The sequence below is a fragment of the Lithobates pipiens genome, unplaced genomic scaffold (assembly GCF_037356315.1).
Source record: "Lithobates pipiens isolate NorthernLeopardFrog02 unplaced genomic scaffold, aLitPip1_a1.2 Scaffold_3, whole genome shotgun sequence".
Lineage (NCBI taxonomy): Eukaryota > Metazoa > Chordata > Amphibia > Anura > Ranidae > Lithobates > Lithobates pipiens.
Window position 1 is genome coordinate 100,546 of NW_027507790.1, and position 17,625 is coordinate 118,170.

A 17,625-nucleotide genomic window follows, 5' to 3' on the forward strand; every position below is an offset into this window, starting at 1 on the left:
CGGAAAATCCTACCGTGTGTATTCTCCATCGGACATTTGCTTTCGGAATTTCCGACAACAAATGTTTGAGAGCTGGTTCTCAAATTTTCAGACAACAAAACTTGTTGTCAGAATTTCCGAGAACATTTGTGCCTGATTGCATACAAATTGAAACTCGTAAGGTTTGACCTCATATTATATGGTTTTGGTAAGTCTGAAGGAAAAAATCAGCAGAAAGTCTGATAGTGTGTATGGGGCTTTAAGCCTCATGCACACTGAAGAAAACAGAGAGTTATTTACACATTTACTGCGATACAGAAAAATGCTTTGATTTCTGCATTAGCAATGCAAACAACACTGCTTACATATCTATAACTGATGTTCTCCACGTGGTTTCCTTGCGCTTTTTATTATAACATTAGGGCACGCAAGCAGATCTATATTTAATTTGCAGGAGAGTAATCACGTGCAATAAATTCTTTTTATGCAGGGAATGACTGAATGCTCAGTCACACTATGCCAGTTGAGCCGCAAAAGGTCAGCACAGGCTCAAATCAAGGGCATAAAGAAAAAACAAATGTGCCCTGTTCCCACCAACGCTTTGCATTTAGCTGGGTTGCAGTGCAGTACACTAAAATGCAGACGTGCAGCAAATGTACGTAATGTACACCACACCGCACTACAGTGCCTTCCAATGAATTACGTGCATAGGCTTGAATGAGGTATCATTTAGTGGCACTTCAATAAAGTTACCTTAAAATAAACAGTGCTATGCGTAATTTGGTTTAATAACGCATCACACTGCCTCTCACTGTTCCTACACCACCTACACTAGCATGCATGCATTTTATCATGTGGGCTGGTGTGAACAGACCCTGACAGCAAGTAAGAGATATCTGTGTCAAACTAGGTAATTAAAGAGTTAAAAAAAATGCAAACAGACGGGACCTTTATTGCGGAAGAGACATTCATTAACCACTTGCTTCCTGGGCACTTAAACCCCCCTCAGTCCCAGACCAATTTTCAGCTTTCAGCGCTGATGCACTTTGAATGACAATTGTGCGGGCATACAACACTGTACCCAAATGAAATTTTTATCATTTTTTCCCACAAATAGAGCTTTCTTTTGGTGGTATTTAATTCCAGCTGGGAGTTTTATTTTTTGCTAAACAAACCAAAAAAGATGCAAAAAAAAAAAAATCATGTTTAATAGTTTGTTATAAAATTTTGCAAACAGGCCATTTTTCTCCTTCATTGAAGTGCACTGATGAGGCGGCACTGATAGGCTGCACTGGTGGGCACTGATAGGTTGCATTGGTGGGCACTGATAGGCTGCACTGGTGGGCACTGATAGGCTGCACTGCTGGGCACTGATAGGCATAGTTAAGGCGGCACTAATAGGCACAGATAAGGCGGCACGGATGGGCACAGATAAGGTGGCACTGATGGGCAAAGATGGGCACAGATAAGATGGCATGGATGAGTGGCACGGATGGGAGGCACTAAGGGGCACTGATAGGTACCACTGATAGATGGGATGGGACTGATGGGCACTGATAGGTGGCACTGATAGGTGGCTTTGATAGGTGGCACTGCTGGGCACTGATGGGCGGCACTGACGGGCACTGGTAGATGACACTGATGGGCACGGATATGTGGCACTGGGGTGCAGCACCTTTGTTGAGGCAGATTGTGGGCACTGCTGGGTGGCACTGTGGTCACTGCTGGGTGGCACTGCTGGGTGGCACTGTGGGCACTGCTGGGTGGCACTATGGGCACTGCTGGGTGGCACTGACGGGGGCACTTATTTTTTATTGAGGTGGCACTGGCAGGGGGCAGGTGGGCACTGGCAGGGGGCAGGTGGGCACTGGCAGGGCTGACTGATGTCCCGATCACGGCCGCCGGTGATCGGCTCTTTTTTTTCTCCTCGCGCTGTCAGCGTGAGGAGGAATAATAGCCGATTACCGGCCCCGTTGTATCACAGGATCAGCTGTCATTGGCTGACAGCTGATCACGTGATAAGGGGTCGGGATCGACCCCTTGCTCGGGTCAGTGATCAGGCGAGTCTCATAGACTCGCTGATCACAGAGCGCGCCGCGTGTGCCCCTCAGGGGGCGTGCAGGCCGCTCGTGCACGGGACGACGTCAATAGACGTAGTCCCGGCAAAGGAGGTCCGTGCTGTAGCCGTCATTCGGCTATAGCGCGGGTCTCAAGTGGTTAAAATACACTTGCCTTCCTGTCCGCAATTCCCTGTAGAATGTATTCCTCCTCTTATTAGATAACCCCCTAGGAGAAGCCCTCTCCCAAGGGGGTTACCTAGCGGGCACGCTCCTGAGTCCAGCATTTGGCATCCGTAGCCGCCGAATGTATGAGACTGCCCTGCCCCCTGGTGCAGTGTCACAGGATTTGATTGACAGCAGCAGGAGCCAGTGGCTGCGCTGCTCTCAATCTATCCAATCAAGAGCCGAGAACCCCGGGCAGAGAGATAGCGCATCCATGCCGGGTCAAGTTCCAGGGTTCAGGTAAGTAAAATGGGGGGGCCGGTCACTGCCAGGTGTTTTTTCACCTTAATGCATAGGACACATTAAGGGGAAAAAACACGAGGGTTTACACACCTTTTGGACGTATCTATTAAATTTACTTCTTGGAGTTTTATGGCTCGCCAGATGGATAGCTATCGCTATGTTGCTGGAGCTCTGACACTGGACCTTCTGGTCTCAGCACCTTCAGCTACAGAGTAACATGCAGCCTCTGTGCCTACCCCTCTCCTCCTGCTGCCCAATCACAGAGCGCTTTGTATTATGCAAACTCTTTCACAAAATACAAAGGCTTATGTGAATGGACAGCAGAGGGGAGGGGTGGGCAAAGTTGCTGTGTGTAAGAAGACGGATGCCTCTCCTGTCAGAGCCCCAGAGTGTAGTGATAGTTATGCATAACTCCCAACTGTCCCTGATTTTGCAAGATATGATGTACCTCGATGCGGTGCCGAAAGAGGAATAAAGAAGAAGACACCCTAGCAACAAGGTAAACAGAGCTTAAAAAAAACAAAAAAACACCCAATGTTGTTTAAACTTGCGGGATTGTAGCGATTAATGCAAAGATGAAAATATGGGTGGAACTCCGCTTTAACTCATAATATGCCAGTACATCTAACACAGTGGCTGAATTCTTGGCATTCAGTTTTATGAAATTCTCCAGCCTCTAAGTTCCAACTGCTGAATAAGCTTTTAGTGGTGAGAAAAAGCAGCAGTGTGCATAATTTATTTATTTCAGTTACTTATATAGCGCTGTCAATTTACACAGTGCTTTACATATACATTGTACATTCACAGTCCCTACCCTCAAGGAGCTTACAACCTAAGGTCCCTAACACACATTCATACATACTAGAGCCAATTTAGACAGGATCTGATTAACCTACCAGCGTGCCTTTAGAGTGTGGGAGGAAACCGGAGTTCCCAGAGGAAACCCACACAGGCACAGGGAGAACATGCAAACACCAGGCAGATGGTGTCGTGGTTGGGATTTGAACCAGTGACCCTTTTTGCTGTTGGCTGAAAGTGCTACCCACTACACCACTGTGCCAACCCATCATAATAAAATGCACTTATACAATGTATCATATCTTGAAAATGTGACATTGTACTTCTCTTATCAGACACATCAGCTTATTGAGCAGCCCACATTGTCACAAGGTTTATTATTGTGAAGTATATTTTGTTTTGCTTAGCTTGTATTGGAGCATCTGTCTAGTTTACGCACGTTGCAGCCCTTACCACTCCTTTAGGCAATGATCAGCGGTGGATCGCATTTCAGAGGGCGGTTGACATGGGGCTGGGAGGAGTTATGTCACATTAAGAGCCTGTTTTAACCCTTAAAAACCCTTAAAAGCAGGAAATGAATAAAAACCAAAAACACTTTTGACATTAAAGGATCATGTGCAACAATGTATTTGCTTTAGGTGTTTGGGTTTTGATATTAACATTTAAAGAGACCCTGTTGCAATACCAATCACTTCAACAGCACTCTAGCCATAAAATTAAATGTGCCTTTAAATGTATTTATATATATTTCATGCATTTTATTTACCTGTTAAAGCCACCCTTGTGTAGATCTCCAAATACCCTGAGACTGCTGCTGGGTGCAGCCATCTTGGATGGGATGTCAGAAATCCCAGCAGCCTAAAGTGACACTCCATAGTATTCCTCTTTGCCCTGCCAGCTTCATAAAAGGTTATTTACAGAGGTGAGGGGGGAGGTTTGGTGGAGCTGGGTCAGCACAGAGATTAATTCGACACTCCAAGAAGTGTAAAGACCCCCGATGTGCAAGGAGGCAGAGGACTCTCTCCTGGAGAGATTTGATAGCAAGTTCAGTGCCCATAATGCTGCGTACACACGATTGGACTATCTGGTGGACTTAGCAGCGGAGGTCCGCCAGAATTTCCGAATGAGCGGACCTGCCCACACAGGACCGGACTTTGTCCGGCGGACAAACCGCCGGACTATGGCGGGAGTCCGCCGGACTTTTGAAATGAATGGACTTGCCCACACACGGAGAAAAGTCCGTTAATTTTGAGCGTGGCTCGAGGTAGACGGGACTAGCGAAAAAAGTCAATGTCGCTGCCTCCATCGGCGAGATTGACACCTCTCTGGCCATGTCACCTGGTATGGACTTAAAGGGCAAGCCCTACGCCGAAAAAACGGCATGGGGATCCCCCCCAAAGTCCATATTAGACCCTTATCCGAGCACGCAGCCCGGCTGGTCAGGAAAAGGGGTGGGGGGGAAAGGGCCCCCCTTCCTCAAAGCACCCCCCCATGTTGGGGGCACGCAGCCTGGTACGGTTCAGGAGAGGGGGGTGCTCACTCGTCCCCGCCTCCTTTCCTGACCGGCCCTCAACATGGGGGGGTGCTTTGAGGAAGGGGGGGCCCTTTCCTCCCCACCCCTTTTCCTGACCGGCCGGATTGTGTGCTCGGATAAGGGTCTGATATGGACTTTGGGGGGGGACCCCCACACCGTTTTTTCGGCGTAGGGCTTCCCCTTTAAGTCCATACCAGGTGATGGGGCCAGTGAGGTGTCAATCTTGCCAATGGAGGCGGCGACATTGACTTCCTTCGCTAGTCCTGTCTATCTGGAGCTGCGTTCAAAATGAACGGACTTTTCTCCGTGTGTGGGCAAGTCCGTTAATTTCAGAAGTCTGGCGGACTAGCACACAGACAATCGGATTGTCAAAATTTCTTTCTAAGTCCGCCAGACTTTTGGAAAGAAAAAGTCAGCCGGAGCCCACACACGGGCAGATTGTCCGACGGACTCTGGTCCGCCGGACCAAGTCCGCCGGATAGTCCGATCGTGTGTACGCAGCATTAGAATTGATAAAAATTGCTTGTGGAAAGGAAAAATGCTGCAAGTTTGCATTTGAAATACTTGATTTTACTGGTCTTTTTTTCTGCCTTTTTTTAAGTACTGATGTGTTTTCTTTAGCCTTTGAGTGTATCTGTCATACACACGAGCGGATTTTCCATCAGAAAAATCTTGCATGCTTTTTCCGACGGAATTCCGCTCAAGCTTGCCTTGCATACACACGGTCATACAAAAGTTCTCTGAACTTCTCGGCCGTCGAGAACGGGGTGACGTACAACACTACGACAAGCAGAGAAAATGAAGTTCAATGCTTACGAACATGCGTCAAATTGTTTCCGAGCATGCGTAGGAATTTATATTTATCAGGTTTTGTGTGGATTTGAATAGAAGCTCAATGTTAGTCATATTTGGCAGGTAGCTGTATATGGATGTGCGTCCATTTACACCTGACTACCTCCAAGTCCGTCTAGGCCAGGGTGGCCCTCCAGCTGTTGTGAAACTACAAGTCCCATGAGGCATTGCAAGGCTGACAGAGGCATGATGGGACTTGTAGTTCTGCAACAGCTGGAGGACCACCAATTTGAGATCCCTGGTCTAGGCACAAACCTTTTTTCAGTTTTCTAAACATGATGGGTTGGAGGTAAAAGGATGCAAATGGTGCATGTCTGTATATATCCACCTGCTTATAGACCTAACATCAGGGCCATCTTTAATATTGATTGGACCCTGGGCAAAAAATGTCTTGCCCCCCCCCATGCAATTTCACTCTGCACCTGCTCTGAGACATGCAATAAATAGCAGCTAGACTTAAAATCAGTTTACTGTATCAGATCAGGCAGCAATTGCGATTGGTTGCCAGCAGTTACAGCATATCATTACTGCTTAATGACTAGTTGCTAGAGGTTACAGTACATTACAGCTCACTGATTAGTTGCTAGAGGTTACAGCAAATGATTTCTGCTTGTTAATTGGTTGCTAGAGATTATTGTACAGTAATACTGCTCACTGATTGGTTGCTAGAGGTTACAGCACATCATCTCACTGCAGGGGGGCATGATATACATATGAATGCCACCTTTATTTACATGTCAATGCCGCCAGCCGCAGCTATTTACCTATTTACTTTACTTACTGTAATGCCCCCACTATTTACATATGAATGCTGGTTATTTACATGTAAACACAGTGCCCGCAGGTGAGTTATCTGTACAAAACAATAGGGCAGGGCTGGACAGGATTAGTACTAGCGCTTCACACTGAGATATCGGGACACAGCACAGGACTAAAGCTTCAAGGGACAAGGGAATTTAAACTGAGATAGTTGGCAAGTATGAGGCAGCAGCTTTGGGCCCCACAACAATGACAGGGCCCAGGGCAGCTGCCCCTTTTGCCCTGCCTTAAAGACAGCCTTGCCTAACATGCGTCTGTTACAAGATGGAGGCAAGAAACTGTCACATCTCTTCCATTTGACTCTAAATTCAGATGGGGATCTGCTTCCGGAACCTCTGCTGATTAAAACAGATAGCGTCTGCCTGTGTGAAAGGCCCTCCGTGAAGACTCCAAACAAAGAACATTTCTGTCTGGAGTTAAGATTGCACATATTTTGTAATCCTTGTACCCATATGTACAAGCACAAACAGGAAGCCTGTAGTGTGTGGGGAAATAGGCCACCTTATGAGTATCCTGATTTTGCTTGCTGATGTTTTTTTTTTTCTTTTCTCTCTTAGTTCCTTTTAGATGTAGTGCAGCATCAATATAAAACTTTTTGTTATAAGGACAAAACACTGATAACCTGTTGTGAGGTGTTTAGTGTAACAGTCACATACATGTTATAATCTCATCCTACAATCTTTGTACAATCAACTTTACATTTTCCAAAACCCTACCCGAACCCTATCTAATCAATTTGTATCCAATCAGGTATGTTCTTGTACAAGATAGTTGTTGGTAAATCTAAAGGAGATGTGCAGAGACATCGTAAAATGCGTGTTAAGCTTAAAGAGGGATTCCACCTACAAAAAAATATTAAAAGCCTGCAGCTATAAATACTACAGCTGCTGACTTTTAATAAATGGACACTCACCTGTCCCGGGTTCCAGCGATGCCAGCAGCCGAGGCCGATCGATCGCTCGGCTCTCGGCTGCTGCCGCCACCATTCTAGGTTAGGGAATCAGGAAGTGAAGCGAATCGGCTTCACTTCCCGGTTCCCTACTGCGCATGCGCAAGTCGCGCAGCGCAATAGGAATTGTCCGCGCTGTCTCTGGGACCCGTGTGTGTCCCAGCAGACAGCGCAGCAGGACAGGAAATGGCGTAGACTCCCACGGGAGTCTATGCCCGGAAGTGGGTGTAAATACCTGTCTTTGACAGGTATCTCCACCCCCCTCCCCCCTGAAAGGTGCCAATTGTGACACCGGAGGGGGGGAGGGTTCCGATCAGCGGAAGTTCCACTTTAGGTTACTTTACTGCTTGCAATCGTAAGGCCTTGTGTATTCTAGTGGTTGGGGGGGGACAGTGAAACCATGTGGTTGAGCTGTGGTTTTACCACCCCCCTCCCCTTATGTTGCAAAGGCAGTGGGAGTAGGTGTAACATACCATGGCACTGATGCTTGGCATTGTGGCCTAGCAAAAATGATCTCTGCCTTTGCATTCAGTAGGCAGTACTGCCCTGGTGCCCCGCAGCCACAGGCAATTCACATGGTTGCTGTGTGTTAGTGTGGTTGCACTAGTGCTAGCATGCTAGTGCAGGGTTAAAAGAGTTAAGGTTAAATGCTCTCTGAAGAGTGATCCAGATTGCTCTTCAAAAAGCACTGCTACTGTAAACAAGGCCTTAGTCATATTTCCTTGTATATCACTCCATAGCCATGTCATCATACTTTTTGATAGCATTCTATTTGATTTACTTTACTCCATAAACTCTAGGGCCCCTTTCACACATGCACTGATCGGGTCTGTCAGTTTTTTAGGCGGACCTAATCAGACCATCCATTGCACTCTGTGCAGCGGTGGGTAGCAGCGGATGCCTTTAGGTTCACATATGAGCCGCATGAGGCTGACAGCAGGGGTCCGGTGCGTCCTGGTTCACCATTTCAGGTCCGATTTCAGCTGAATTTTGGGCTGAATTTGGATCTGAAATGGACCAAAAGACACACAGCGTTTTTGTGCAAACCGCACCAGACCTGCTGCGGAGATATGTGAGCCGGCTCCATAGAGAGCAGGTCAAAATCTCCTGCTATTGCGAATTGGATGTGAGGACCTGGCATCCAATTCGCAATGGTGTTAACCCAGCTTTACATTTTTATTGTGGTCGGTGCTCCACCTCTCTATTTGTCCTGTTTATGGTTATCACCGAGACTGAGCCCCGGTTCACACTGACAGCGGGAATTAAATCATGCGAGTTCCGCTGAATTCGCACAATTTCATTCCTGCGTGTAAATTGGGGGCAATTTCAGAGACATCTGTGCAAGTTCCTGCACAGATGTCTATACAAATCGCAGAAGTCGCCAAAAGTAGTACAAAAATTACTTTTGGGAATCGGAGCGGCTCCGCAAATATGGTGTCGCACCGATTTGGACAGTGCCATTGCCGGCAATAGCTGCCAACTTGGCATGCGCATATGCATGTCAAATCGCATCAATGTGAACCTAGGCTGAAAGGGAAAGAAAATCTTGAATTTGGAGTTGTCACTAATACAGTAATAGAGGAGAAATCTTCCAATGAGGACAATAAATTGGTGGGGCGGGGGGGACCCTAGTGACACCCCTAGGATTTATTAGCTTTGAAGATATTTTCTCTCACTTCCTGTTTTGACTATAGGACAGGAAGTGAGAGGAAATCTCCCCAATGGGATGCAGGTAGCAAAAATAAATAAATAAATAACCTGAAGGGGTTATAACCTTCCCTTTATCCAAAATAGAAATAAAAAAGTTTTGTGTTAAGTCCTACTTTGGGTTCATGCCTGGCTATTGTCAGGCTAAATAGGGCAGAAACACTACTACCAACAAGTATATAATGGTGTTGCTATGAGATTTTCTTTTATTGTACACCTGTGCGTCACACCCCAGCCTGGAAGCAGTTTACGGGAATGTCTTAATGACAGACGCTCGGCTTGGCACCTATTGTACTGCTCAGGAATGAAGTGTGTAGTGGAACACCCACAGTCAGGGCAGAGAAGATGACTTTCCATCACCTTCAGATGAGAAGTCTGGAGGCAGGGCCGTGTACCTGCCAGGTTTACTAGGGTCTGTGCCTTTAAGACCATGCACCTCCCATTTAGATGGGAAAGGAACATGTGACAGGGAAGCACTGCTAGTGTCTGTGTTCCAACAGCAAGAGAGAAAGATAAGTGCCTGCCGGAGGAGAAGAAAGGACAAAAGTTTCCAAAATAGGAGAGCACACAGTACACAGATAAGCCATACCAAGGGGTGGAGGAAGGCAGGCAGGCAATTGTGGGCATTCCAAGCAGCACACGAACAGACAAAGCTGGGCTGATTCAGAGGAATGCTGAACGTCAGGACAAGTTGGATAGGAAGTCAGAAATTACAAGGGAGACCGTACAATACAGAGTTCTTCCATATTTGAACGAACGTTCAGGAAGCAGGGAGGGCGATCGGGGGGGAAGGAATTAAAAATGGAAAGTTTCAGCTAAAGGTTAAAAGATAACGCTGAATCCAGAATAAACAAGTGAACCAGAGTGCTAACATTCGCCCTGGCGGTGGAGCCCACAGTGTGAACATGCCACATTTTACAGTCACCAAAGTGCCCGATCCGGAGGATGACATCGAGGAGGACAGCTTCATGGCCCTAAAAGAAGGCGAGGATGAAGAATCCTGGGGGGCTGGTAAGTCTCTCTTACTGGCACTTTAGCCATCTCGTTTTCATGATCATTGGTTTAGAAAACAAGCAGATGGGAGATGTGGAGGGACCCAACTATCAATGAATCCCTTCAAGCCGTGCTTGTGATTTATTGAGTGTCTTGATTTTTTTTTTTTTTTTTTTTTATTGACTGTAAACATTCAATAGTGCTGACCATACACTATACAAAAACTCGACCGAACCAATTTTCGAAAAACGAACATTCATCCGTGAGCGCAAATGATAGTGCCATTGTGTAATGACTAAGGATGAGCTCAGGCATGTTTGCAAACAGCATGTGCAGAATAGGGATGAGCTCAGGCGTGTTTGCATGGAACACGTGCAGAACCCGCCAGGAAGTCGGCGCAGCGCTGCGCTAATCACAGGCAGTGAGACATTACCCGATCTCTGCAGCCATGCATCTGGGCAATGTTGTGCTGCGCTAATCACAGGCAGTGAGACACTACCCGGATGCGCAGCTGCAGAGATCGGGTAATGTCTCACTGCCTGTGATTAGCGCCGCGCCGACTTCCTGGCGGGCTCTGCACGTGTTCCATGCGAACACGCCTGAGCTCATCCCTAGTGCAGTACCCGCCAGGAAATCGGCGCCCAATCATGGGCAGTGAGACATTTTCCCGATACACAGCTGCAGAGATGGAGAAATGTCTCATTGCCTGTGATTAGCGCTGTGCGGTGCCAATTTCCTGGCGTGCTCTGCACGTCTGGGTTGCGAACACGCACATGCAGCTCATCCTTCGTAATGACCAGTAAATTGTTCAGTGGACATTAATGTATTTTTTTGTTCTCTCTTTCTTTTTATTTTTTATTTTTTTTTTTACATATACCTAATGCAGACAGTTCGGACGGGAAACACATTAACCTTTCAATTTATCGTTCGTTCAGCAGAAAATGTCCTTTGATTTTTCGGCTCAAAAACGACGCAACGATTTTGTGCCCATTGACTGGCCGAAAAACGAACAAATTGTCTAAATGACCGATTTTTTCTTTTTTTTCTTTTCGTATAGTGTATAGCCAGCATAAGGCTGAGTAGGGATGAGCTCAGGCGTGTTCGCATGGAACACGTGCAGAGCCCGCCAGAAAGTCGGCGCTGCGCTAATCACAGGCAGTGAGACATTGCCCGATCTCTGCAGCCACACATCGGGGGGATTTGTCTCACTGCCTGTGATTAGCGCAGTTCTGTGCCGACTTCCTGGTGTGCTCTGCACGTGTTCCATGCGAACACGCCTGAGCTCATACCTACCTATGAGTAGGAATTCTAACAGTTGTGTTCTGTTTGCTTAATTTGATATTGAAAGGGTTTAACCAAAAATGGTCATCATGCCCAGATGTGCGTATACAACGTCTCATATCTTAGAATGTGACATTGTACTTCTCTAATCAGACCCAGTTTAGGTGTGAGCAGCCCACACCTCCATGTGAGCTTTATTTTCTACAAGCATATCTGACAACTTTACTGTTAGCTTGGGCTGTGACAATGACTTTCATGAACAAAAAAAACACAAAAAATTACATTTGAATAATAAAAAAATAAATAAAAAAAAAAAAAAGTTAATTTAAAATGGTTTAAGGTTATTTTTAAACTAGCTTGCTCAATAAAAGCAGCATTTTACTGTGCGGGCAAACATAGCTATGTCAGCTCCGGCAGGGAGTGGTGCAATGTGTGTTTTAGCACATGATACTGAAAACTTTATTTTTTTCATTTACTATATTTGAACTTTATTCAGGTCTTTTCACAGCAGCACAGTGCATTAAGTTGCACTGCAGTGTGGTGCCATCGACACTAGTAGAACAAGGCACATAGAAAACAATTGTTTTCTACATACAGAAAAACACAGGTCACTGCTCACAGTGCGATTGCGCCCTTAGGGTGAGGTGACAGGCATTTTACTGCATTGTCACCTCAAGGACACACAGAAAACACGCTGCAATGCAGCACAGAGCTGCACATGCTGAATTTTATCGCAGCACACAGAATCACATGGCACTGTATAGTAGCGTAGTAACATGAATGAAGTATACTTTTGTACATTTCAAATAAAATTTGGATGAAAAAAAAAAAGAAAGAAAAGGGGAGCTGTGTGTGAATCGTGCACCACACTGCCCACTACCTCAATTGGAAACAGACAGCTGTGAGGGTAAAGCAGGCTGGCAGCTGTCCGTTCCTGTGTGAACAAGCTCTCAGCATCTTCTGTTCATGCATACTAAGGATACTAAAGGCCTGTTCACACTGTGACAGTGACTGTTGTTTTTCCACACTGGATGATTGCCAGTCACTCTAAGGGCACATAAAAAATCTGTTGTTTTCTGTGTGACCTGTAAGCACTGCAACACAGCCCGGAGGTGCAGTGCAGTGAGCTGTGATAAAACGCACATGTGCTACATTTTATTGCTGCATATAGGTAGGCACAGCAGTGCAGCGGCATAAATGATGTGAACTTTTTGCACTTCAAATAAAGTCAACAAAAACAAAACAAAAAAAGGGAACTGTGTGATGCAATGAAAAGGACATTACAACACTCTATCACCACAGCTCACTGCAGCTGAATCTGACATCTGCCCGCACACTAAACAGAGCGTTCACCCTAGTATGTGTACAAATTGGGTATGCACGTGTTACCACATTCTCCATGCCAGTCCCAAGCTTGGGTAATCAAGGGTACTGAGGAACACCCCGGCAGCCTACGTCATAAAGAAAATCCTATTGGAAAGGGCATCAAGCATATCAGACATGGTGCCCAGGTTGCTGGCCCCTAGAATCTGAGTGTCAGATATGACTGAACACACACATGTTATATGTATATATACAGTGTGTGTGTGTATGTGTGTATATATATATATATATATATATATATATATATATATATATATATATATATATATATATATATATATATATAATATATTGGTTAAGTTGAAAAAAGGCACAAGTCCATCCACAGTCCAGTCCATATACACAATCCTTCACCCACAGTTGATCCAGAGAAAGGCAAAAAAAAAAAAAACATTTTATATATACAGTGCCTTGCGAAAGTATTCGGCTCCCTTGAACTTTTCAACCTTTTGCCACATTTCAGGCTTCAAACATAAAGATATAACATTTTTATTTTTTGTGAAGAATCACCAACAAGTGGGACACAATTGTGAAGTGGAACAAAATCTATTGGATTTTTGAAACTTTTTTAACTAATAAAAAAAAAAAGAAAAGTGGGGCATGCAAAATTATTCGGCCCCCTTGCGTTAATACTTTGTAGAGCCACCTTTTGCTGCGATTACAGCTGCAAGTCGCTTGGGGTATGTCTCTATCAGTTTTGCACATCGTGAGACTGAAATTCTTGCCCATTCTTCCTTGCAAAACAGCTCGAGCTCAGTGAGGTTGGATGGAGAGCGTTTGTGAACAGCAGTTTTCAGCTCTTTCCACAGATTCTCGATTGGATTCAGGTCTGGACTTTGACTTGGCCATTCTAATACCTGGATACGTTTATTTGTGAACCATTCCTTTGTAGATTTTGCTGTATGTTTGGGATCATTGTCTTGTTGGAAGATAAATCTCCGTCCCAGTTTCAGGTCTTTTGCAGACTCCAACAGGTTTTCATCCAGAATGGTCCTGTATTTGGCTGCATCCATCTTCCCCTCAATTTTAACCATCTTCCCTGTCCCTGCTGAAGAAAAGCAGGCCCAAACCATGATGCTGCCACCACCATGTTTGACAGGTTTGGGGATGGTGTGTTGAGGATGATGAGCTGTGTTGCTTTTACGCCAAACATATCGTTTTGCATTGTGGGCAAAAAGTTTGATTTTGGTTTCATCTGACCAGAGCACCTTCTTCCACATGTTTGGTGTGTCTCCCAGGTGGCTTGTGGCAAACTTTAGACGAGACTTTTTATGGATATCTTTGAGAAATGTCTTTCTTCTTGCCACTCTTCCATAAAGGCCAGATTTGTGCAGTGTATGACTGATTGTTGTCCTATGGACAGACTCTCCCACCTCAGCTGTAGTTCTCTGCAGTTCATCCAGAGTGGTCATGGGCCTCTTGGCTGCATCTCTGATCAGTCTTCTCCTTGTCTGAGCTGAAAGTTTAGAGGGACGGCCAGGTCTTGGTAGATTTGCAGTGGTCTGATACTCCTTCCATTTCAAAATGATCGCTTGCACAGTGCTCCTTGGGATGTTTAAAGCGTGGGAAATCTTTTCGTATCCAAATCCGGCTTTAAACTTCTCCACAACAGTATTACGGACCTGCCTGGTGTGTTCCTTGGTCTTCATGATGCTCTCTGCGCTTTCAACAGAACCCTGAGACTATCACAGAGCAGGTGCATTTATACAGAGACTTGATTACACACAGGTGGATTCTATTTATCACCATCAGTCATTTAGGACAACATTGGATCATTCAGAGATCCTCACTGAACTTCTGGAGTGAGTTTGCTGCACTGAAAGTAAACGGGCAGAATAATTTTGCACACACCACTTTTCAGTTTTTTATCTGCTAAAAAAAGTTTAAATTATCCAATAGATTTTGTTCCACTTCACAATTGTGTCCCACTTGTTGGTGATTCTTCACAAAAAAATTTAAATTTTATATCTTTATGTTTGAAGCCTGAAATGTGGCAAAAGGTTGAAAAGTTCAAGTGGGGCGAATACTTTCGCAAGGCACTATATATATATATTATATATTTTATATATATATATATATATATATATATATATATACACACACACACACATATGTACACTATATACTGTATATCAGCCCTGTATGGGGAAAAAAAATTATATATATTTGTATCTCAGAAAAGTGAGTGCACCTCTTACATTTTTGTAAATATTTCTTTCTGTTTTTTCGTGTGACAACACTGAAGAAATTACACTTTGCTACAATGTAAAGTAGTGATTGTACAGTTTGTATAACAGTGTAAATTTGCTGTCCCCTCAAAATAACTCGACACACAGCCATTAATGTCTAAACCGTTGGCAACAAAAGTGAGTACACCCTAAGTGAAAATGTCCAAATTGGGCCCAATTAGCCATTTTCCCTCCTCAATGTCATGTGACTCGTTAGTGTTACAAGGTCTCAGGTGTGAATAGGGAGCAGGTGGGGTAAATTTGGTCTCACTCTCTCATACTGGTCACTGGAAGTTCAACATGGCACCTCATGGCAAATAACTCTGAGGATCTGAAAAAAAGAATTGTTGCTCTACATAAAGACGGCCTAGGCCAGTGATGGCGAACCTTGGCACCCTAGATGTTTTGGAACTACATTTCCCATAATGCTCATGCACTCTGCAGTGTACTTGAGCATCATGGGAAATGTAGTTCCAAAACATCTGGGGTGCCAAGGTTCGCCATCCCTGGCCTAGGCTATAAGAAGATTGGAAAGACCCTGAAACTGAGCTGCAGCACGGTGGCCAAGACCATACAGTGGTTTAACAGGACAGGTTCCACTCAGAGCAGGCCTCACCATGGTCAACCAAACAAGTTGAATGCATGTGCTCAGCGTCATATCCAGAGGTTGTCTTTGGGAAATAAGCGTATGATTGTTGCCAGCGGTTTAGACATTAATGGCTGCAAGTTGAGTTATTTTGAGGGGACAGTAAATTCACACTGTTATACAAGCTGTACACTCGCTGCTTTACATTGTAGCAAAGTGTCATTTCTTCAGTGTTGTCACGTGAAGAGGTGTAATAAAATATTTACAAAATTGTGAGGGGTGTACTTTTGTGAGATACTGTGTGTGTGTGTGTGTATATAATATCTATCCCTACTTTTCAAATACCAATTGTTGATAACTGATCATCTGATAAATACCTCTATCTGTGTAACCAGGTCATTGGGCTCACATTATTATATGGTTGGATTAAGAAGTGTATGGCTAAGTTCAACATTATTTAACATTTTAGTTAAAATAGATTTGACTTTTTAAACATCATTACTAGATGATTGTAAAGTCTTCAGATACTAAAGATCAATTTAATTCTTTTGTTTTCCACAAAAGATCGAAGCCAGACATCAGTAACAGAGGAAAACAGCAAGCTCCTAGGTACAGTTTTTGTTTGGTTTCAAATGATGATATGCTCAGTGAGACGTGTGACAGTTGTTATGACTGAATACTGTCTTCTCCAGAGATTGACCGCAGGAAGAACTCCGCTCTGTACCAGAATCACAATGAAGAGGGGGAAGATTCGTATGACAGAAATTTGGCTTTGTTTGAGGTAAGAGACGGGTGGTCACATTATACAATCCTCAGTTATCTAAGTGACACAGATTCTATTCTGTAGAGCAGTATTTCTCAACCTTTTCAACACAGAGGAACCCTTGAAATAACTTTCTGGTCTCAGGGAACCCCTGCTAAAAATTAGAATATTTACACATCAAGATACACGTGTGATGTCAGAGGGAAGAATGATCCTTACACTTGTGGTCATTAAGAAGACTTGCCCCCTTACAGATAACTAAAAGATCAATGGTGTCAGTGGGAACGGCAGGGCAGAAACTTCTTATTGCACAAGGAACCCCTAGCAACCTCTGGAAGAACCCCAGGATTCCACCGAACCTGGTTGAGAAACTCTGCTCTAGAGACTGTATGTCTGTGTAGAATATAACATCAGGAATGATCCCCCAGAATGAATAGTGGTCTTGGGATCTGTATGTACACCACCCTTTTGGGGTATTCTTTAAAACATCACTCAAAGGCTGTGATCCTTTCACTGTTTTAGGATTTCTTTAAATAATAGGCAGTAATAAATAAGACTTAGCTAGGTCCCCGACTCAAAATCACAGCCTGTATGTGGCCCTCAAGAAAGAGTTGTGTAACCTAGAATTGTATTTTTATTTTATTTTGTATTTAGCAATATTCACTGCTGAATATAATGTACACGTAATGTCTTTCTTTTTACATATAGGAAGAGATGGACACAAGGCCCAAAGTTTCCTCCCTCTTAAACCGTCTGGCCAATTACACTAACCTCCCTCAAGGTGCAAAAGAACATGAGGAGGAGAGCGAGGGCAAAAAAAAGCAAACTAAGGTACAAATATAATATTTCACTGCAGATCTGAGTTTACGTTGTCAGTATATTATATTCACTGCACCTATCTTTTTATGTTTTATCAGGCACCTCGAATGGGAACAATTATGGGGGTATACCTTCCGTGCTTACAAAACATTTTTGGTGTTATCTTGTTTCTCCGTCTACCTTGGGTAGTGGGGACTGCTGGGATACTACATGCCTTCTGCATTGTATTTTCCTGCTGCTGCTGTGTAAGTAGTGTTGAAATATGTCCTAGTTCTTGGATGTAATGGTTAATATGGATGCACGTGCAAACTTGATGTACATTTCTCTTTTCAGACATTGCTTACAGCAATCTCAATGAGTGCTATAGCGACCAATGGGGTAGTACCAGGTAAAGTTCCATCCCTGTCAG

General features: G+C 44.4%; 1 protein-coding gene across 2 annotated transcripts in view; it reads left to right on the forward strand.

Moving 5' to 3' along the window:
• Positions 1 to 17,625, forward strand: part of SLC12A6 (solute carrier family 12 member 6) — a 94,664-nt gene that overhangs the window by 12,670 nt on the left and 64,369 nt on the right. Inside the window, exons 3-8 of one of the 2 annotated variants that reach the window (XM_077461115.1) lie at positions 10,085 to 10,174; positions 16,199 to 16,243; positions 16,327 to 16,415; positions 17,106 to 17,228; positions 17,315 to 17,461; positions 17,550 to 17,604. In XM_077461115.1, coding sequence (XP_077317241.1) covers positions 10,085 to 10,174; positions 16,199 to 16,243; positions 16,327 to 16,415; positions 17,106 to 17,228; positions 17,315 to 17,461; positions 17,550 to 17,604 — 549 coding nt within the window. The remainder of the gene's footprint in view (positions 1 to 10,084; positions 10,175 to 16,198; positions 16,244 to 16,326; positions 16,416 to 17,105; positions 17,229 to 17,314; positions 17,462 to 17,549; positions 17,605 to 17,625) is intronic. The other variant, XM_077461116.1, reaches the window with a different exon arrangement.